At 36.6% G+C, this 23,064-nt stretch overlaps 1 protein-coding gene across 1 annotated transcript in view; it reads right to left on the reverse strand.

Annotated features, from left to right (window-relative positions):
• The window catches only part of PPARG (peroxisome proliferator activated receptor gamma), a 44,225-nt gene that overhangs the window by 20,245 nt on the left and 916 nt on the right, over positions 1 to 23,064 (reverse strand). Inside the window, exons 2-4 of the mRNA XM_016209967.2 lie at positions 22,218 to 22,387; positions 20,053 to 20,191; positions 6,908 to 7,107 (exon numbers count right to left, since the gene is read on the reverse strand). Of these exons, the coding sequence (XP_016065453.2) occupies positions 6,908 to 7,107; positions 20,053 to 20,191; positions 22,218 to 22,387 (509 nt within the window). The remainder of the gene's footprint in view (positions 1 to 6,907; positions 7,108 to 20,052; positions 20,192 to 22,217; positions 22,388 to 23,064) is intronic.

Raw genomic sequence — 23,064 nt, forward strand, 5'->3', positions numbered from 1 at the left:
TTGTGGAATTTCTCTTGAAATATTAATTTAACATTATACCTCTGGTAAAATATTACATTTCTATATTTTCTACAAAGCCAAAGAAGCCTTATATGTTCTATTAGCTTGTACAGCGTCATCTGATGATCTGCCATTATGAGAGGAACCATAACATCTTCAAATTTGGTCTTAATGATTTTACACTTCTCGTTTAGGGCTAACAATGTACATATCTTCAGACACTCTTTCAAATGGCTAGATAAGCATCTCTCCTTAACTGGAAAGAACACTTAATTACATCTAGGACATTATCAGGGATAGATCCAGGTTCTGTGAAGCCTAAAATGTACACAGTTGTTGGGTACATTTACATTCTTGGGTTCAATAATACAAATTATAAGAACAAAATTGCTCAGGTTCTTCCCAGTGCATTCGAAGGGGAACTGTGCAAGGGCAGGGCCCTGAAGTGTAAGCTTCATTAGCTTCCTGGTGAATCTGCCTCTGGCCATTTATGATTCTGTACTCCTATACTGGATAGATCAGAAAAAGGTGAGAGTGAAATGAAGAAAATTGTACTTGAACACAATGTTTTTCCAGAGAAAAACAGTTTCTGTAAGGAGAAATTACAGAAAAGTTTTCTCTGAAGTGATTCATCAAATGTACTTTATTTTTATAGATTCTGATTTTCAAAAATGGCTCGACATATCAAAGCCAGGATGAAATTAAGGGTACTGTTTTATATCTGTATTAATTATCTATAATTAAATTTAGTTATAAATCTATTGCATGCCTCCTATGTAAAACAAAAGGTCCTGGAGAAATAGAACTATAGTGTTCCTTAGTAGTCCAATAACATTTGCACTTCAATATATGAATTATGAAAGGGATTATACATGAATGCTCTAAGTTTACAGCTCCTTGAAAAATAAAATAGCAAGCTAAAGGAGATAAAGAAGAAAGTCAAGTAAAAAAAGCATAGAGTATTCCAGTGATTTCTCCTATTTGGGAGATTAAAATTAGTGTAGTAGGAAACTCCACCCTCTCACAAATGGTCACTTGGTAACCACGTAAGAGTTAAAAATGGCCTGGAAAAATGTGTGCCTCATCTGGTGGGGCTCTCCTGATATTCTTGGTGTTCTTGACTAATTAGAGCAAAGGCTCAAGAAAGAAAATTGAATTGTTAGGGACCATCTTCATCTTGTTTCCTTTCTCTTTACACTCCTGACTTTCATTCTTTTAGACACACACAGTTCTCCTCGATTAGCTGTAGTGGGTGAATGCTAATCCAAAATGCATTGGTTGGGTTTCTAGTTTCTACTCCTGTTGTTCCTATTTTCCTCTTGTTGAGAACCGTGGGATTTATAGAAGTAAAGGGGTCTTCAGAAATAACCTACACCATCATTCTCTGATTAGGTATGAATAAACTGAAGCCAAGACATGTTCCAAAGTCAATGAGGGCTAGATCTCCTGACTCATGTTTAGCTCTTTTCTCTTTCTACAGCTCTCTACATGACTTCCCCACTTTTTCTTTTTGAAATAAAATGACTATTCTGAGAGAAACTGTGACTTTTAAACTGAAGCTTTAATATGCTGGGATCTTGGAGACAGTGCCTTTTGAACAGTTATGTCCTAGAGGTGCTAGTTAAGTGCTGTATGTGACTGAAGTTAAGTTTGAAAGCTTTTAAATGTAATTCCATTTTCCTGCATGATTTAGAGATTTAAGACAAATAAAAACTTAATAGGAAGAATTATTCAACTCTAAAGAACTAGCAGATAATCACTTATCTTTAAAAACCATCGATTGCCAGATAAAATGTTACTCAGCTGGCAAATAAGGCATTGGCCAACTGAGTCTAATCATGCAAAAAGAAAAAAACCCAAGTACTTTTCTTCTTAACTATATAGAATATTATCTTTTTTATTTATTGTCTGAAAGAACACTATTGGTTCACATGTATTATATTTTTAGCTATTTCTGACAGTCTTAGCAATAAAGGAATTTATTTTATTCATATTACTATATGAATTAATGATCCCAGGAGCACAAGTTCTTTAGTAGTCATTGAAACAAAACAGCCTACTATCCTGTTCTTTATTTATACTGGGGCTTTGCGGTCTCTTTTCTCTGAGGATTTGTCTCTTATCTTCCTCCTCAGGAGAACAAATTCTGGCTCACTCAGGCTTTTCCACAGATGAAGGGGAAAGAGACCACACTTTGTTCGGCTGTAAGTATAGGATTTAAAAGCACGAATATCTTTCCAATAGTTTGAATTATTAGATTTGATGGATACTGTAAATTTTAGAATGAAAAATTTAAAGGGTAAAGACTATTTTCACAAAAGTTTACATTTCTATACTGGTTTTATTAATCAGTAGTTTCATATTATATACACTATTTAGAAAAAAAACCCTTTCTACAATGGTACTGTTTTGCTCTTGTAATTATAAAAACAGTGACTCCACGTGTACCTATCATAAGCAACGTGATGCTTTGGGATGCAAAGTCCAATACAGTACAATAACAAGTTTTATCCTTACTTGCAGAAAGAGTGCAGCCAGGGCCTCACCATCTCTCAGATATGGAGTGAAAAGTTGGCAGGCACACCAAGGGTTTTTCTATTTATTGTTTTATGACAAACCATGGCATTGAAAATGGTTTTTGAAAACCACTGTCTGTTTATTTTCACCAACAAACACAGGATCATGTGACAATGATGGACCTAGTGTGATCATCACATCAGGGTAATGGTCAAACACTGGGAACTTCCAAAGTCCATTCAGTTCTCAAATTGCCTTCAAGAAACAAAGCACCCTAGTTAGTTCTAGCATATTCATGGTTTCAAAGTTCAGTAGGATCTCTTAAACAGGGGTCCTGGGCTGGAACAAGCCATTAGAGGGAAAAGAGACTGTGGGAGAGTCAGTCCCATTCCTATTTGAGGGTGGCTAAAAGGCCACTGCTCCTAAAATTCTTCTCCTCTGATCCATGTTTGGTGATTCCATATCCCATCTTTCCCCAGTCCTGAGCCTAAAATTCCCAAGCATTATATTTTTAGGCATGAAATGAAAGGTACATAATGTCCCAAAGATATGGTGTTAAAGTTAAAAAGATAAGAGGGGAGCAGGAACACTTAAGTTATCTGTCCACTTATCTGTTTTGGAAGGTGCAAATAGCACCAGGGAACAAGATACTGGAGAAGGAAGTTAAGCTGGCAAGGGAGAAGCCCTGGCTGGCCTGCAGGCAAATGCTGGTGCTGGGCCTGAGAGAAAAGATTAGCAGGCATTCTATAACTGAGACAACAGAATAAGCAATGGTTAAATAGAGCAGTAAGATAAATTTAAAGAATGACCTCTTCAATAAAGCCATTTCCTTTTCCAAAGGTTCTTGGTAACTAGTCATCTGCTATACTGAGCAGCCTATCCCAGACTTGGCCTAACCAACACTAACGACATCAGTTCAAGCAGGGTGTATAATGAGGCCCAAACTGCTCTATTGCTCCAGCCACAGCCACTTTTTCACATCCCCCACCCCCTCAAGAGTCCATACTTCTGCAAAACGTTTCCAATCAATTCAAATCTTAACTTTCATAAGTCTTGGCCAAGAGATAACATAACACCCCTGAGAAAGATGCTATCAAATGAATAACATGACCATGTAAGATAAAAACAAATCTCTAGTCTCATTGGAAATCACATTTTAGATTTTTTTCCCTCTCCCATATTCCTCTCTGAACTATTTCTTTCCACCAGTGCTTAATTTGATTTTGTAAGATAAGGAGAAAAGAGAGAGCCAAACAATTCTATTTCAGTTTTGTGTAATCAGGGAATGGATTATTTTAATTTGGCCCAGTCTCTCTCTCCAGACTCTAACAAGAGGTAATTCTGCCTCTATCCAAATCATTAATGATGTCCAGTTTGGTGAACAAATATTAGGCTAGTTAGAGGCCCTCTGTTGAAAGTCCAGAATTTCAAAGGGCACAGGCAACAGTTTTTAATTCAATTAAGCAAATACATCCTGAGTAACTACTATGGGTAAAGCACAGTCACAGTTACTACAGGGGGAAAAAATGACTAACATTTGGCCTCTGAACTTGAAAAGCCTATAATCAAGCATTTTGCAGCCCTTTCCCTTAAAATAGCTTAATACCTATTTATCTCATAAAGAGCCTGCAATTATCTTATTTTTAACTCAGAGATTTAGAGCCAAAGAGTCAACTGGTATGAGGTTTTAAAGTGATTTATGGTAGACTGGGCTCTGTGCCCCTCAGTGACACAAAGAAGAGTATGTTTGCTACTGGTAAATTTAAATTCCTGACTACTGGGGAAATTTTTTAAAAACTGCCTTCCTTGCCCTAGCTGGTTTGGCTCAGTGGTCAGAGTGTCGGCCTGCGGACTGAAGTGTCCCAGGTTCAATCCCGGCCACGGGCACGTGCCTCAGTTGCAGGCTCAATCCCCAGTGCTGGTCGGGGCATGTGTGGAAGGCAACCAACTGATGCATCTCTCTCACATCCATGCTTCTCTCTGCCCTGCCCCCAAACTTCCACTCTCTGAAAAGCAATGGAAAAAATATCCTAGGGTGAGGATTGAAAAAAATATCCTCAGGTGAGGATTGAAAAAAAAAACACACTAAAAAAACCCTGCCTTCCTCCTGTCTTCCAAGTACTATTAAATTGATAGGCTTTCCAGCATGGATTGCAGGTCTGGACTGAGAGATAAAGAAAAGGTGAGAAAGCAATTCCTAGAAACTAAATGGCTTCAGGCAAAACTGTGGAGTAAACAGTTTGTTTTAGGGCTCTTTCCCTGCTGTCACTCCTTTCCCAGTTCTGGGGTTTCCAGCCTCCCCTCCCCTATCCCATACTAGCTCTCATCAAACTGTTGTAATCTGCCTTAAATTGCTAACCCTCTTTAGCCACATCAATCTAGCTTTCCTTTTATTTCTCTCTCTCAATGAACAGTTTATTTTCCATAGTCAAATCAGCTATGTAGAGGTCTTCATTTGCTTTTGATTTGTTATGACCCAAATTTCTCATTTAATGAATACACAGACTTAGCTTTACTATGACTTACAGTCTATAAAAGTCTGCAGAAGACAGTCCTAATCACTACAATTCTGGAGAACAATACAGCACAAGGAAAATTTCCTGACTATGAATATACTGGGATAGCAGAACAGGGTGGAAAATTCCTGCTGTTCTAAAAATTGATAAAAATAAATCATAACTCAGAATGTTTTCCCAAGGTAAAACTTTCCTAGTGTATAGGTCAACCTGGCTCACTGCTAGCCAATGGGAAAGACTAGATTCCATGAGGGAATGTCATGCTCAGAATGCACTGAAGTAGTAGTCAGAAGGCCTGTGTTATAATCTTGGTTTTTCCACATACTGTGTGATCTCCGGGCAAAATGTTTAACCACCAATTTCCCCATCTTTAAAAGGGGGTACTAACAGGAACCATAAGATGGTTATGAGTCTTGAACATATGAATGTGTAAGATTTTTTGAGCCCTGGATGGTGTGAATAAGTTGGTTGGGCGTTGTCCCAAGCATGGGAAGGTTGCCATCCAATTCCTGGTTGGGGCACATAACCGGGTTGTGGGCTCGAACCCTGGTAGGGGCATGCAGGAGGCAGACGATTCTCTCTCCCTCTCTCTAAAAATCAATAAAAAATATTTAAAATTTTTTAAAAAATATTTTTTAAAATTGTGAAGAACTAGAAACAGGTATAATACTGCTAAAGTATCAATGACCTGTCTTGCAGTCAGAAAACTCATTGTCCTCAGCATTTTGGCTCTTTTTACAGCAATATCTATGAGTTTTTCTTTTTCTGTGAGCTAATTCTACTTTTATGGTTTAGCTAAAAGGGGGGAAAAACACCTTGAGATCATTTTATTCATAAAAAATATATTAAAGGGTAATCAAATTTCACCCAAAATATAATCGAGTGGGGAAAAAGTTACCCATATATGCCGAGTAATTGCATACCTCTCTCGGAGGTGTTCATTTGAAAATAATAGCATAAAAGGGCTGTCAGGAGCTGGGATGGTGCACTCTGTGGCTTACTACCTCAAGAATATGCTGCAGACATTATAATCAAAGTTAGACTCTGCCTGTGTAAACCGAGGTACACAGATAAGATCCATCTGCAAGCTGATGGCAGAGTTGGGAGTAGAACTCAGGCATAGTTGTATTTTGTTTTAATGTGATTCCATGTTGCTTTCTTAGCTTATCAGGGAAGAGTTCTGCTTTTTGGAAAATTTGACTCAATAACAATTATAATCCATTCTGGTTTTTCTAAACAGTGGTAATCAATGAGCTTGCAGATGTTTCAGAATCCACTAGATTCTCCCACTAGCGTAGCCCAGGCAGCTCAGAGCCTCACAGAAGATAAAATTCATACACGTAATTAAAGGAAAAAGCTTTCAGCTATCCTGGAATTATTAATAGAGTGCTACAAGGAAAGAAAGGTAATATACTATCTGGAATGTATTTTTCTGCCCAATGTGGAACTTCATAAGAAGTAACTAACGGTTTTCCTAAAAGGTAAAATGAGACTGAATACCTTTTCAAAATCTAGGTCAGGAAAGCAGAGCTGTGTGAATGAATGTAGCTGAATCCTGAAAGAAGGTGGTGGAATGAATGGGGCTTGAGTTCGTTCACTGAAGTTAAGCTGACTCACATATTTTTAAACTGTTCTCAAAGAATTTAGTACAACTTGAAGGACTTTTTCTCTTTTCAAAATAATGTTTACTTATCCTATCTGAACACATTTCCTTTCCTGTGCTTCAGGTTCATCCTGCAACATGTAAGAGCCAACAGCTGAACAGTACTCTGCATGTGTGTGTGTAACATGGTTAATCATTTCCTCCAAGGAAACAACAACAACAACAACCACCACCCAGCCACCCCGAATGAAGACGGTAGAAGAAGACTAACTGATTTATCTGTTGTCTTTCCTGTTAAGATGGCCCTCGCCTTTGCTTTGGTCAGCGGGAAGGACTTTATGTATGAGTCATACAAATGTTTTGCCAGGGCCCGGAGATCAGCAGACTCTGGGTTCAGCTGGTCGATATCACTGGAGATCTCCGCCAACAGCTTCTCCTTCTCTGCCTGTGGCATCCGCCCAAACCTGATGGCTATAGGGGAAGAGAAACAACAGAATGAATAATTGAAATACTGCTGCTCTAATGCACACTGTTTTCCCACAGCCCTAGTGGCCACAGGGTAAAAGCCCCTTCTCCCCTCCATCAATCTCAAGTCTTGGTTTCTATCAATAACTTTGCTCATGTTTTTATTTCACAGCAATAGCACAGGCTACCAGGAAAAATTAAACTGTTAACTTTAATTTGAAAAAGTAATGCACAATCTTGCCGGGAAGGTGAAAGAATCTAAGGGTTTAGCAAAGAAAGAAAAGTATATTTACTGAAAAATAACTGACAGCAAGCTCCTACTCATCCCTCAAGACCCAATTCAAATGTCACTTTCTTTGTGAGGCTTTCTCTGATTTCTTCAAGCAGAGTTCATTATTCCTTCCCCTGTACTCCAACAGCCCTTCGTGCATACTTCAATGATAGCAATTTCACACTGTACTTTCATTATTTATTTTACATGTCTATTTGTCCCACTCTAGAACAATATCCTGAAGGCCAAGGGCAATGTCTTTTTCATCTTTGTATCTCCAGCACTTGACATAAAGTCAGGTGCTAAAAGGATCAACGTGTTTTCCAAATGAAAGGAAGGAACTGTGCAGAATTCAAAGTTGTACAGACGTAGGTTTTGTTCACAGGGAGTCTGTACTATCTGTTTTGTCCCTGTTATAAAGAAATATGGATGGTGCTTTCTTTCATGTTATTAGGCCAGAGAGTACTTTTATATTTAGTGGAGAGAAGCCATAATTATCTCCTTGACTGTTCAGAATTACCACTTAATGACGTTTGTCAAAAAGACAATTTCCTTAACATTTGGCTTCCTGTGGGGTTAGAAGAGTGAAAAAAAGAAGAAAACTAAAGAAAGGCAAAAAGGAACAGTTAAGAAAGGTTTGTAAGTCCTAGCTTGGGGGATAGTATCTGTTTGAAATTCTTTCAACTCAAATATGTTTTTCTTCCTCCCTACCAATACTATCTGAAAAATATTATTATTAACTACTTAATTTTTTAAGCTAGTTATCACACCTCATTCCAGGTGCTGTTTTCTTTAAGGCTTTAAATTTTTAAAAAAATTGAGACTATAATTGACATATAACAATATATTAGTTTCAGGTGTATAAGATAATGATTCAGTGTTTGTATGTATTGTGAAATGATCACCACAATAATATCCATCACAAGGCATAGTTACACATATTTTTTCTTGTGACAGAAACCTTTAAAATCTAGTCTCTTAGCAACTTTCAAATATGCAATACAGTATTATTAACTATAGTCACCATGCTGTACATTACATCTCCAGATCTTATTTATCTTACAACTTGGAGTTTGTACCTTTTGACCCCCTTCACCCATTTTGCCGCCTTGTCCCCTGCTTCTGGTAACCACCAGTCTGTTCTTTGTAGCTATAAGTTAGGTTTTGCTGCTGTCTATGTTTCACATATAAGTACGACGATGTGGTATTTGTCTTCCTCTGTCTGGCTTATTTCACTTAGCATAATGCCTTCAAGGTCCATCCATATTGTCACAAATAGCAAGATTTCCTTCTTATATGGCTGAATAATGATCCATTTTGTGTATATACCACATTTCCTTTCATCCATACATGGACACTTAGGTTGTTTCCATGTCTTGGCTACTATAAGTAATGCTGCAATGAACATGGGGGTGCAGATACCTTTTTGAATTCCTGTTTTTGTTTCCTTTAGATAAATACCTAGAGGTGGAATAGCTGGATCATATGCAAAATACTATTTTGACTAATGCTACTTTGGGGCCATACTTTGGACTCCGCATTTTCCCATAATATGGACATTTGGATATCATATCCAATATTACTCTGTGCATAGCTCTACTGTAACACTTATCATATGGTATCATAGAGATGTGTTTTCATGGCAGTCTCCTTCCCTAGACTATCAGCTCCTTGAGGGCAGAGACTGTCATGTTAATTTATATCTCTAGCACTTATTGGTGCTCAGTCAATGGTTGTTGAATAAAGGAATGCATAAATGGATGGTGCCTTGCTATATGTTATTATGCTAAAGGTAGCATTTCTACCACAGACATAAAAGCACATGAGCACATTTCCATCTGAGTACTTAGTGACTTTTATTTGGATTTGCTAGAGAGGAGATTGCTTTGCACCCTTTAGCCTCAAATTCATAAGTTCATTTCAGTTGACCCTAACTAAGTTTTATAACCAACTAATACAACTATTGTGTTGTAGGGGGCCTCCTTAGGGACCTCTAAATTAGAAGAGAATCTTACCTCTCAGTTGAGAGTCCTTTAAATTAAATTAGCCTGTATCCATTTGGTAAATATACTCTCTGCACATGACCCCTTCAAACTGCCATATTTTCTGGTCCCTCTCTACTCCCTCTTCCCCATTCTCTTCCTTTTCAGTTCCACAGGGATGGGCAACGAACGGTGCTCACATTCTTATCTCAGTCTCCCCAACCCTCTGGCCTGATCTTATCTATAATGATTTCTTTTCTCTCTTGCTATATAATCTCCACAAAGACAGGAATCTTGCTCATTATTTTATCCTCAGCATTTAATATAATGTCTGGCACTTGTTAAGTCCTTGTATAACGTATTTTGAAATAAGGTGGACTCCCTCCACACACAAAAATGAGATAGCAGATTCCTTCAAAATCCTTCTCTGTGAAGCCAGTTCAATCATTTGCTTCCTCGTACTGTTTATTCCTTGGTCATCAGTAGCTCTCAGTTAACAGTGGGTAGCAGAGGGGAGGCAGAGCACATTATAATCACTTGTTAACTTCTAAAATTATGTATCTTCCATAGGAGATTTTAATATGCCATCCTTAAACTCAATGAGAAGTGTATCAAAAACTTGGGGTTTCAAACAGTTTAGAAAAAGCTTCCTAAATAATGGGCTCCTGTTGAGTGCATATATTAGCTCACGTGTCAAACTAGTACTATACTACTGTTTTGGTTTATGTTGGTTATTCTACTAGAACACAAACTATATAAGCACTAGGTTTTTGTTTGTTTTTTTAAAAAATATATCTTTATTGATTTCAGAGAGAAGAAGGGAGAGGGAGAGAGAGAGATACAAACATCAATGATGAAAGAGTCATTGATCGGCTGCAGCCTGCAACCCAGGCATGTGCCCTGATCGGGAATCGAACCCCCGTCTCCTGGATCCCAGGTCGATGCTCAACCGCTGAGCCACGCCCGGCTGGGCAGCACTAGGTTTTCTTTTTTTTTCTTTTTTTAAATATATCTTTATTGATTTCAGAGAGAGGAAAGGAGAGGGGGAGAGAGAGATAGAAACGTCAATGATGAGAGAGTCACTGATCAGCTGCCTCTAGCACGCCCCCGATTGGGGATCGAGCCCGCAACCCTGGCATGTGCCCTGACAGGGAATCGAACCCCGACCGCCTGGATCCTAGGCCGATGCTCAACCTCTGAGCCACGCCCGGCCGGGCAGCACTAGGTTTTCTTATCTTTGCTTCTGGGTGCAACAAAATACACATAGTAGGTATGAATTAAACTCCAAAAGATCAGGTTTGGAAAGATAAAATGAGGCAGTATTACATTGGGAAGTTTGGAAAAGTGATCATGAACGAAAGCACCCAGTAAGAATTATGGCATATTAAAAGAAGAAGAAATTTTGGTGTAAAACTTGGAGAAAAATCAGTTACATAATGAAATAGAGGAGGCCAGAATCACCAACAATCTTTTGCTCTTTAACTTTAGTTATTTAACAGAGCACACAATACTGTCTCTTCACTCAATGAATAAGTATTGAATGTCTATTGTGTGCCAGACATTGTTCTAGGCTTTGGTTACATTTTCATAGGCAATAAACTATATACGTATATACACAAAACTTTACATGTCTAGGAAAGCACTTCTTTCCCAATAGGTAATCCAAAAAGTTAATTTAAAATAAACAGCCAGACAGTCACTTATTACATTTGCTAGTCCTGCTTTTCCATAACCTAACAAAACAGCCAAAAATAACTTAAAAAATCATTTTAGAATTAGGAGATATTAAAGTGAAAGCTTTTGCTACAATCTGAAGAAACTGTGAATTTTTCCATCCTTATGCTCACTGCATTATTTACAAAAGCCAAGATCTGGAAGCAGCCCAAGTGCCTATCAGTAGATGAGTAGATTAAAAAGCTGGGGTACATTTACACAATAGAATACTACTCAGCTGTAAAAAAGAAGGAAATTTTACCTTTTTGCAACAGCATGGAGGACCTGGAGAGTATTATGCTAAGTGAAATAAGCCTGTCAAAGACAAGTACTATATGATTTCACTTATATGTGGAATCTAATGAATAAAATGAACTAACAAACAAAATAGAAACAGACTCATAGACAGAGAGAACAGACTGACAGCTGTCAGAAGGAAGGAGGGTTGGGGGGTTGGGTGAAAAAGGTAAAGAGATTAAGCAAGAACAAAACAAAACAAAACAAAACAAAAACTCCTAGACACTGATAACAGTACGGTAATTACCAGAGGAAAAGGGGGTTGGGAGAGGTAAAAGAAGGTAAACAGGATAAATGGTGATGAAAGGAGACTTGACTTTGGGTAGTGAACACACAATACAATATACATATGATGTATTATAGAAATGTATACCTGAAACCTATATAATTTTATTAACCAATGTCACCCCAATAAATTCAATAAAAATAAAATTTTAAAAGTAAATAAAATGTGAATTTTTGTAAGTTGAAGTTCCCCCCAAAGGCTGAATCTTATAAACAAATTTTCTGTATCATTAAATCCTCATGCTGCAAATTAAGTTCAATGAACTATCAGTGTGACTAACTATATAGGTGATTTTACCATTTTTACATACTGCAGGTTCAACAAAAGAGACAAAAATTATATTTCATTGGGTGGGACTAAATTTGTACAAAACATGGAAATCTGAAGTGGTAAGTACAAATTTTTATTTGTATGTATTTTTAAGGGAGAAAAAGCTGATCTTACTGTGTTGCTTTTTAAAAATATATATATGTTTTTATTGATTTTTTTAGAGAGAGAGGAAGGGAGAAGAAAAGAAAGAGAAACACCTATGTGCTAGAGAAACACTGATCCATGGCTTCCTGTACACACCTCTGACAAGATCGAATCTGTGACCTTTGGTTGCAGGGGATGACACCCAACCACCTGAGCCACACCGGCCAGGGCTATTTTGTTGCTTTTGAGTCCTATTAATAATACCTACCTACCTCATGTGACGTGATGATATAAGGCACAGAAAGTGTTTTTAGCACAGTGCCTGGCACTTAGTAATGCTTAATAAATGCAGCTTTTATTATTTGTGGATAAAATGGTCTAGGGCAACTGTGGTTGCTGTGGGCTATAGAGCAGAATGATAGCCATGGCACACTAACCCAGATCCTTTCACACAGGTAAAGAACAAACCTTGAAAATCTAATCCCTCTGTCTATCCATCCATCCATCCATCCATCTCTATCTCTCTTTTTTTAAATTGTTTAGGGAATGATTTTTTTTAGTGAAGTAATTCTCGAACATTTGTCCATTGGGTGGAGAATCTGAGAACCAAGATGAGGAAGGAATTATCTCTTTGGACTGCTGTTTTCCATAAGACTAAAGTTAAAGTTTAGAAATAGAAGATGGAAGTTCTAGACTGGGGACCAGAAATATAAAGGCTGATGTGCCCATATACAACCATTTTTCCAAATCTTCTACCAATGCTGATTAATCTTAAAAGAGAAGGAGTCCTGGCTGGTGTGGCTCAGTGAGTTGGGCAACAACTTGTGCACCGAAGGGTTGCTGGTTTCCATTTCGGGTCAGGGCACGTGTTCAGGTTGCGGGCTCAATCCCAGTAGGGGATGTGCAGGAGGCAGCTGATCGATATTTCTCTCTCACAACTATGTTTTCTCTCTCTAAAAACCAATAAAAACATTTAAAAAAAAAAAAAGGAGAGAGAAAGAAAATGCTCCATAAGTTACTGAGCAAGAACTTTTGGCCTCTCTGGAAGGCAATGGAGTTAACAGGGGACATGAGGTACTCAGGACATCTACTTTCTAGTTTCAGGTAGTGAAGACCTATCTGCGTGGCTTAACTCCTCTGGTCTTCAATTGCTTTAGCTATAGAATGAGGAACCAAAAAGATCTCTAAAAACCCCTTCCTTTAGCTCTAAATTTAGCTATAAAATTCTGTAATCCTTGATGACACAGAACTGGGGAACATGCTATACTTTCTCTTTTTTAAAGCAGTATTTGTCTAGTCTTTGAGGCCCCAAAAAAAGAAAAAAAGATACATCCTGTCTGTTCTACAGATCTAGCATATATCATATAAAGCAACATCCAGGATACTACATTCAGTGTCATTTCTGGGATAATTAATCATTTACAGAGAATTCATGTATCTTACTTTTTAAAAAAAATTGTCAATATCAGAATCACTACACACCCTTCAGGAAGAACAGGTTTGGTAGAGACTCATTAATTTCTGGTGAAAGTATATTAGCATACCTTTATGTAATAAATAAATTTTACTGAACTGAATGGAGCTCACTACTAGCATATGACAGATTCATCATTGTGAATTTAGTAGTGATTAACTGAACACACAAACTCCAAGCACATGAGATATTTAGATATCCTGCTTTTTGAATCTTTGAAACAATTAATGTTTCCTAATGACAATTAATGACATTCTAAAAACACCTACCTAATTGTAGGAGCATCAATGACAAATGCTACTTAATTACAAAGATAAATTAAAGCAGATTTTTAAATAAAAAAAAGATAAAAGAATGAACTAAGTTTCATTAAAAATATTTTTGTCTTTCCACATCTAGGGTGAATTTGCAATGATACCAGGCTTTGAGGATTATTAGTAAGGTTATGTCTCATGGTCAGTTTCCCCACTTTTTTTTTTTTTTTCAATCCTCACCCAAAGGTATTTTTTCCATTGCTTTTCAGAGAGAATGGAAGGGGGAGAGAGAGAGAGAGAGAGACACTGATGTGAGAGAGACACACTGGTTGGTTGCCTCTCAACCAGGGCTGGGGACGGAGCCTGCAGCTGAGGTACGTGTTCTTGACTGAAATGGAACCCAAGACCCTTCAGTCCCAGGGCTGATGCTCTAACCACTGAGCAAAACCGGCTAGGGCTCCCCACTTTTAACATGTTTATTTTGCAAAAGCCTTATCATGTAAATAAGACTTACACAACATTATTGCTTTTCTTATAGCTATTGCCAGGTAAGTTATGTTTTTCCACCTCTTTTTCTTGAGGGGGGCAAAAACACACACCTTGTGCCTTTTGAGGTTTTGCAGAGTTTGGCAATCTAATAACTATAATTTTCTAGCTCTTCTAAAGTAAAACAAGGAGCAGCTTGAACACCAGTATTAAGTTATTTTTATGTGGGGGGAACATTTTTCAAACTATTTGTAGAGAACATTTAACATTTGCCTAGGTTTCTTTCCAAAGTAGAGCTGAACAAAATACTACTGTTTTACCTTCTGATTTAATCTCTGATTCCCTTGTCTTACTTGACATCATTTAATTCATTCACTGAATACCTGTTTGATGCAAGACACTGTGCTGGACAGACTGGAAGCGGGGAGGCCCAAGAATGAAAAGGACATGTCTAGTAGAGGAGATCCTAAATATACACAGATTATTCTTTCTCTCATGTACCCCTCTTTACTAGCTCCTTCCTTTCCACGTAAGCAGATGTTTAAGGTTCTGACCCTAGAGTACCCCTTTTATGCTATTATTCCTCCACCACTGAAGTTATTGAAAGAGTAGTCTTCCTTCCCCATCTGCATTTGTAACTTGCTATTTATTTACTTCCCAACCCACTGCAATTGAACTTTCGCCTTATTTAAATTTACCAAAACTTTGCTCTTAAAAGTCCCTAATTATTTTTTCACAGATCTAGGGGCCTCTTCTAAGTTCTCCTTCTATCTGTGCTCTCCAACAATCTGATTCCCAGCCTTTAATAGTGAAGATATTCTCCACCCTCTTATTTTAAAAATTTCTCACGCTGATTTCTGCTTTTCTGGTTCTCCTCTTTCTGCCTGCTATTTCCCAGATCTCTTTCCTTCACTTATAATCTGTTCTTCCTAGTCTGATCTTCTCTCTAACTCACAAAATGTGCCAATGACTCCTTCCTTCTCTTCCCTGAGATTTGGATCCTTATTTTTCACTTCTTCCCAGATACATGAATGCTGGACATTGTATAAGCGCTTCAACTACAACATAAAACAGACTTTTCATTTTCTCCCTCCTGTCTCATCTTCCTGTTTTCCTTTCTTGGTTAATTCATTCTATCCCCCAAAGTAGATATCGCGAATAATCTTGACAACCTCTCTCCCTGCATACACTTGTATTCATTGGTCATTGCTCTGATGTTTCTCTGAATTCCATTTCTTCTCACCCATCCTAAATGTCCAAGTTCATAATACTGCATTGGTGTTCTGACAAACTTCCCTGATTTGCACCCCGTCCATTTATCCCTTTCACTGCTCTCTATAGGAGTTTGGTTTTTGGTAATATAGATATGACTATTCCCTTGCTTTATAAGACACAAAGTGGTGTCAGGGAAAGGTATAAAACAAAAGAGGAAGAATGGGGAATTAAAAGTCTTATGGAAGAGAAGCCATTTGAACTGGGCCTTGAATGCCAGGTAGAATTTTGACAGGGAATTGAAAGACATAACACACAGAGGGCCACAAGCACTTTCCAGGAACAGTAAAGAACACAGTTTGCCTGAAATATAAGTGGAAAAGAGGAGCAGTGGGATAAGGTGGTGGAGGCCAGATTTGGCAATCACGAAGACCATGCAGGTTTGGGTAATGTAGCTGCCATGTGCATTAGGACATTTTACTGTTATATTTTCCTAAAAGTTAACATTTGGGTAATTTTCCTTTATACCACAAAGACGACTAAAGAAAAAAAGGGTAACATGTTGAAATTTAAATTTATTTGCCATTGAGGCTTTTCTTTTTTGCAATATACACTACAGCTTCTATTTACAAGGAAGGAGGGAACTACCTTAAAAATGCTGAGTGCCACAAAAATTCGTGAAACCACTTTTCTAAATTTTTATGAAGCCACCGAGAAATTATTTTTAAGTTGTCAGCTTTTTTTTAAAAAAAAAGAAAAAAAGAAAAACCCATCATTTATATAACAGGACTTCCTAATCAGCAAAGATAAGGTTTCACTAATTTTTATATTTATGCAAAGCATAATTTTTATTCAAATCTCAATGGTATAGTGAAAAACCTAGTTGAATGACTCATATGTAACATAAGATAATTCTTTTTTATAGCAGATTATTTTTTAAATGCAGAGCCAACACTTAGTATGTATTTTATTATTTACTTCATACATAAAAAGCAGCTCTGAATATGAAATATTGACTAGTTAAAATTCTTAATGATGAAATTATCTCATTAAAAATAAAGAGCACATTTAAAAATAAGATTGTCAGAGATTTTGACAGCAGGACTTGAAAACAAAAATTATACTTTGAAAATCTATACAAATGTGTGTGAGTGCCCATTTGACTGAAGAAGGAACATTAATTTAGGAGAGTATTTTTATCACGATTCTGTAGATACCAGTTTCACTAATTCAAAGTGTAAAACAAATAGTAGTTGATCAATAATCCCTTAGTAAGTTAATTCTGGGTAGCCCAGGAAGTTGGCTCTTTATTTCTGCTTTACTTGCATTTGGAGCCTTCCTCTAAAGGTGTCTGGACAGGGAATTGAACTGACTATGCTTGAGAACTTTGAGGAACTGACTCAGGAGGACTTTGGATCAATCAGCAGGATTGGTCTACAAATGATGGATTATTAAATGACCAAAATCATAGCAATATGGATTTATCCAAAAAATTTGTTCCCAAAGCACATCAGCTTAACAACTGGGTGCTTTTTCTATCCACTGCTGAAAATAGATATTTGAGAAAAAACTAAGTTTCCAATTGGAAAAATGCTGAAATCACGTCCTTCTTTGATCAAAATACAAGTGCTATTTTCAGATGAAATCAGATACCATTACCCAACAATACCATTTATATGTTCCTTAGCCCGGACTGCTTTGGATGCGTACTCTGTGGCTACATCATTACGCGATCATCAAACGTACTGCCCTAAGTTACTGAGCAATTGATCAGAACATACAGAAGACCTGATTCAGGCATACAAATTATATTGTTATGGTACCAAAGCATATAGGTGGAAACTTTTAAATTCAGGCAACTGACAGGTACCAGTTACCTAAATATTTGGGAAGACTGTAACACGGTCTGTAAGATACAGAACAGCTGGTTGAAAAGTGAAAAATTCAGTGAGGTAGGTTGCTTGACTCATGTAGTATCATAGAATTTTCAAAGCTGAAGAAACTTAGCAATTGCCGACTCCAGTGATTTTCCAGCAATACTCCCCAGGACCCTTACGGTTCCTTGAAGGTTACTTCAGAAGCCTCCTTCGAAGCTGGGGGTGGGTAGCTAATGTGGACTGACCAAACAGAGACCAAAGAGCAAAAATAAAAGTAACACAGACTGGAGCAACTTTACTTTGGGGGATGTTCATCTCTTCTTGTGCATTCTGAAAACAGTGAGGTGCTGATTTTTGTATAACACTAGGAACCTCTTTTGATAAGTTGGTGGGTTATTATGTTGAGGTCCATTCACATAAAACAATAATAAAAACGCATTTTATATGAATGGAAACCTCATTACTGTTGGCCTCACATTGGCCAAAGCGATGAATTTTAAATAGTTACTAAGATCTATAAAACTTTGTATTTGAAAATGTTTCCTTCATCAGGAAAACAGACAAAACTAATCAAAATCTAGTTGTTGAGTTTCCATTCTTATGTGTAGATCAAATGAATGTTTTCTTCTCTGTGAAGCAAATACATTATGATAAAACCTCTGGGAAGGGATTTTCTTAGTCATGTTTGCAATCTTGTAAGTGTTGAACTGCATAAGCTTTTGGTGCCATGATAGTTAATTCCTTTTTGTTTTAACAGTCACATGATGTCCAAAGATGACCTTATTCAGTCCATGATAGCTTTCTTTAACTTTTCTGGGAAGAGAAAATTATACCCTCAATAACACATAGATAGGTTGGGCTTTAAATATTATTTGCCTATAAACAATAAGAAATTGGAGATATATTTTACATGAATATGTACAAGCCACAGGAAATATGTTTTACATCAATGTGTGAAGTGACAATTTTTTAAAGGACAAAAAAGAAATAGCATTAAAAGCAGAGCTGGCATGCTTTCCTAGGCAGTCTTATAGATAATGACCTCAAATCAAAGATTTCTTCATAAAGATAAATTAAGTTTATTGCAACTTGATTGCATCACCTAAAATCTAACCCTTGACTTAAAAACATGCCCTTATATTTTATGAGGTATGAAATAAAAAGGAAATAGATGGAATTAAAACAGCAAATTATTTGGCAATCAATGACTGCAGTTGTACACTGCTACACGGCAGATGTAACTAACTGTTGAGAAAAGTTAGACCAAATTTCCTTCCTGTCTACTATAGATCTATTCATAATACATTCTTGCCTTTAAATGAAATAACCCATATTAATGATAAAAACATAATTTTGTAAACTATTTTTAAAGGGTAAGTTATCAACCAATTAGTGATTCACAAATATCTTGATGATTTCCACTGTGAAAACCAAACATCAGCATGATGGAGCAAAAATTTAATTTTCACAGATGCTTTGGAGTCCTTACAAATGAAGACTGACTTAAAGGTTATCCTCTTACCAGATCAGTTTTGAGAAAGATGAAGGCAAAAGAAAAAAAACAGGATATCCAATGGAATGAGACTTTGGATTTAATTTGATGACTTTGGCATTTAAAATTTCTTGAGCTCATAATGAGTATTTAAAGAACTGACTAATACTTGAAAAATATAACATCATTACATCAAAATTTGTTTTGTGAGCTAGTTAATCAGTCAGAGCTAAACAGAAATCAAGAACTATCTCTTGCCCGGCTGGGTGTGGCTCAGCGGTTGAGCGTCGACCTAGGATCCAGGCGATGGGGGTTCGATTCCCAGTCAGGGCACATGCCCGGGTTGTGGGCTAGGCAGCCGATCAGTGACTCTCTCATCACTGATGTTTCTCTCTCTCCCCCTCTCCTTTCCTCTCTCTGAAATCAATAAAAAATATATATATTTTAAAAAATTAAAAAACAAAAACAAAACTATCTCTTCAAACAGGCCTATCTTCCATGATTTTACTGAGTTAGTTCTACAGTTCATGAAAACATGGGTCTTCTCAGGTCTTCTACATTATTCCCCTTAGGTCGACATTCCAAACTGTAAGAGTGGTTTTTGATAAAGGTTTAAAAACTAGAAAGTTTTATTCTCTTAGTTCCTACAGACACTGAAGTTTTATGGAACTTTAAAATATTTCTTTATCCACAAGTTTGTATGCTGCTCAAAGTCAAGGCTACTGCTATACCTATACTCATCTTTGCATAGTGAAGAGAAAAAATATGTATAAAGCTAAATTCCAGTAAGTCACCTAAAGTTCCATATCAAAAAATCTGCAGAATTGTCTTACATTTAAATTAGAAAGAAACTATTGATACACAATAGTATTGTTTTTAATACTATTAAGGCAACATTTAAAAAATCACAAATATTATTACATTTGTTTTAAAATACTATAGTTACTTCCATCACTTCCCCAGATTTTCAAGTCTTTTCTCCCATCATGGCAGATGCCCAACCACAAAGAGGATTCCGCAATAACAGCTTAAAAACTCTGGCCTAAATGAGAAATGCTTTGTCAGTATGAAATATTCTGAAATCTGGCATTCTGTGGAAAAACCGTGCACATTTTCATCAATGGCCTTCATGTCTACTGATCTGGCAGCCATAATGAGAATAATAAAGTATGTGGTGCTAAGTGTTCACTTACCATTATGAGACATCCCAACAGCAAGGCATTTCTGAAACCGACAGTACTGACATTTATTTCTACTTTTTTTGTGGATCCGACAGTTAAGATCACACCTATCATAAATAAGCTTCAATCTGATTGTTCTCCGGAAGAAACCCTGCAAAAAGATAATGGGGAAAAAAGTAAATTCTAAGTCTTGGTGACACACTGCAGCAGCAACATATGGCTAAAGGCGCACTGGCCTGGGTATCAGAAAAGGCAGGTTCTTCACATAGTTCTGGCACTGGTGACTTTAGACAAGTCACTTAACCTCTCTGGAACTGAATTTCCTTTGCTATAAAATAAAGAACCAGAGGATTTCCAGTGTCCTGTTTTAGCTCTTAGAAGGTGACCACATCCAACTAATGTCATTCATTGTATTTTGGCTTCTACATTTGGATTTCAACGTGCTCTAGGAAGTGCTCTGGATTTAATGTAATGCAAATAAAACACCATGTAATCAGTTCAGTCTCTCTGCAAACCATTCCAACAGCATGCCAAGCCCTTATAATTGTGCTAAGCAGTTTGGCAAAGTTACAATCATTTCATCCTAATACATTATCAGGGCCAATAAAAATCCACATGTGGATAATTTTTTGGAATTCTCTATGTTGCATAATTTCCTGCAGAATTGGTTTCATTTATTTATGCAGTTGAAAGCGTGTGTGTTCCATAATCATTGTAGCCTACAAACAAAAAGAGATAATGGAAAATAACATAAGAATACATAAATCCTCAGAAAATAGATTGCTATCTCAAAACAGCAAATATGCCAATTTGAGGCTAACTAAATGCTGCTATATTTATATGTTTTCTGAAACACTTGAAAAAAATTCTAATCAGAAATGTTTTCTAACTCCACTTTTTTGTTCAGAGAATTCCTATTCATTTCTATTGTGTTCATTTTCATGAAACTCAGTTCTTAATTCTTCCAACTTTATCTGGTCCTGTTTGGTACAAAAAGCTCCAAACTAGTTATTGATTCTGTTTCTACTACTGACATGGCAAATGTTAAACTACCAAAGCACCTTCTAGAAAATACATACAGGTGAGTCAAACACATTTCACTTTCCTGGCTTATCACTGAGTATTGTTGATAAGCTAAAGAGATATCTTTGATTATTGGCAGCCACTGGTCTAATTTAGCTGCATTGTGTGGAAGCTATTTTGTTTAGTTTCAAAGTAGCAAAGAATGAGTATTTCTTTAGCCTCAATGCCTTATAATAGTGGTTTTAAAACTTTTTGGTTTCAGTACCCCTTACTCTCCTAAAAATTATTGAGGATGCCAGAGCATTAGTTTATGTGGGCTATCTTTACTGATATTTATCAGACTAAAAATTAAAACTGAAAAATATTTATGTATAAGAACATACAGACAAATATTCCATTAGCTATCAGAGCTATTTTATCATTCTATGTCATGTAGCTTCTAGAAATTCCACTTTACACTCTTGAGCAAATAATAGTGAAAATGGTAAATAACAACATAGTCTTATGAAAATAATTTCAATCTCATGGGTGCTTTGAAAGTGTTTTAGGGACCCCCCCAGGAGTCTCTAGACCACATTTTGAGAATTGCTAACTTATACTTGGAGAAGCCAAATTATATTATTCCACTAACATTTTTAAAATTTTCATCTTTAAAATAAGTAGATGTCTATTTTCTCTTCCAGGATTTGTTAGCATAACCTTCTTTGCATTTTAGTCTAGGACGTCTGTAATTCATATTTGGATGGTTTACAAGTTACTGAAGGTTAGTATACAACATTCTTAATTTTCATCTATTGTTTAACAAAAAACAACAACACTGAAAGATTCAGGAAATCTGGGTTTTGTGCTGGCTCATCAGTATTTTGCCTTGATACTTTGATCAAGTCACTTAAAAAAAAACCCTGCAAGATACAAGGGTTAAATTAGATCAGTGCCTCATAGGACCAATTTGGAGAAAGAAAAGTGAGGTAAAATAGCCCTGCTTTTATTAATTTTCTTAGGTTTTCAAATATCATATCATTGGAATAATGGTTTTACAAAAAAAAAGTTTGACAATTTTATCTCAATTTCTTGTCATGTATTTGCAACAGGATGTGAAATAATAGGTAAATTTTCAACAGGTTCTTTGAAGAAAGAAAAAAATTATTTTTTACCTTGCACCCTTCACAAGCATGAACTCCATAGTGAAACCCAGAAGCTTTATCTCCACAGACACGGCATTCAATTGCCATGAGGGAGTTGGAAGGCTCTTCGTGAGGCTTATTGTACAGCTGAGCCTTTTCAGAATAATAAGGTGGGGATGCAGGCTCCACTTTGATTGCACCTGTGAATAGAAAAATATGAGTGGATCTTTATTACATGAAAAACAATGTTAAAAAGGCAATAGGGCAAGTCACTATAGTACGCTTTAATGCCGCCTTTTTATTATTTAAGTGTAAAAGTACTATGGAACATGAAAAGACACAGACAAAGTAGGCTTTGAAATCATAGGCAAGTCACAGCGCCTCTGAGCTTCACCTGTATAAATAAAACAGGTCAGGGAATTAAGCCTGTGCTTTCTATGCCCTCCAACACCCCATAATACTAAAGTTTTAACAGACGACATACAGTATTTGAGACAATTAAGGTTATTTTACTATGCAAAGTGCTGTATTTGGCATTTTCACATTATTAAATTGTGTAATTTAATTTAAATATTGCATTTTAGAAGTATTTTTAAACCACTCTTGCAAAAGAAACACAGAAGTAACATTGCCATGAAAAGGTAATGTAAGCTCAACTTGAACGTACATGAAAAATAAGAGACCAGGTTACAATCAGTGTTGAGTCAGAAAAGGTGGTTTGTAAAATGATCTTTGACAGAGAGTGAAACAACCTATGGACATTAAGCACTATTTTTCTGCTGGTTAGGACCAGGGCTATTAAATTTCCATATTAGGCTCTAACTGAAAACCACACACATAAATATAACCAAGTATATTATTTATCTAAAAAAACAAA

Source organism: Miniopterus natalensis, chromosome 15, assembly GCF_054644295.1.
Source record: "Miniopterus natalensis isolate mMinNat1 chromosome 15, mMinNat1.hap1, whole genome shotgun sequence".
In the NCBI taxonomy this organism is placed as follows: domain Eukaryota; kingdom Metazoa; phylum Chordata; class Mammalia; order Chiroptera; family Miniopteridae; genus Miniopterus; species Miniopterus natalensis.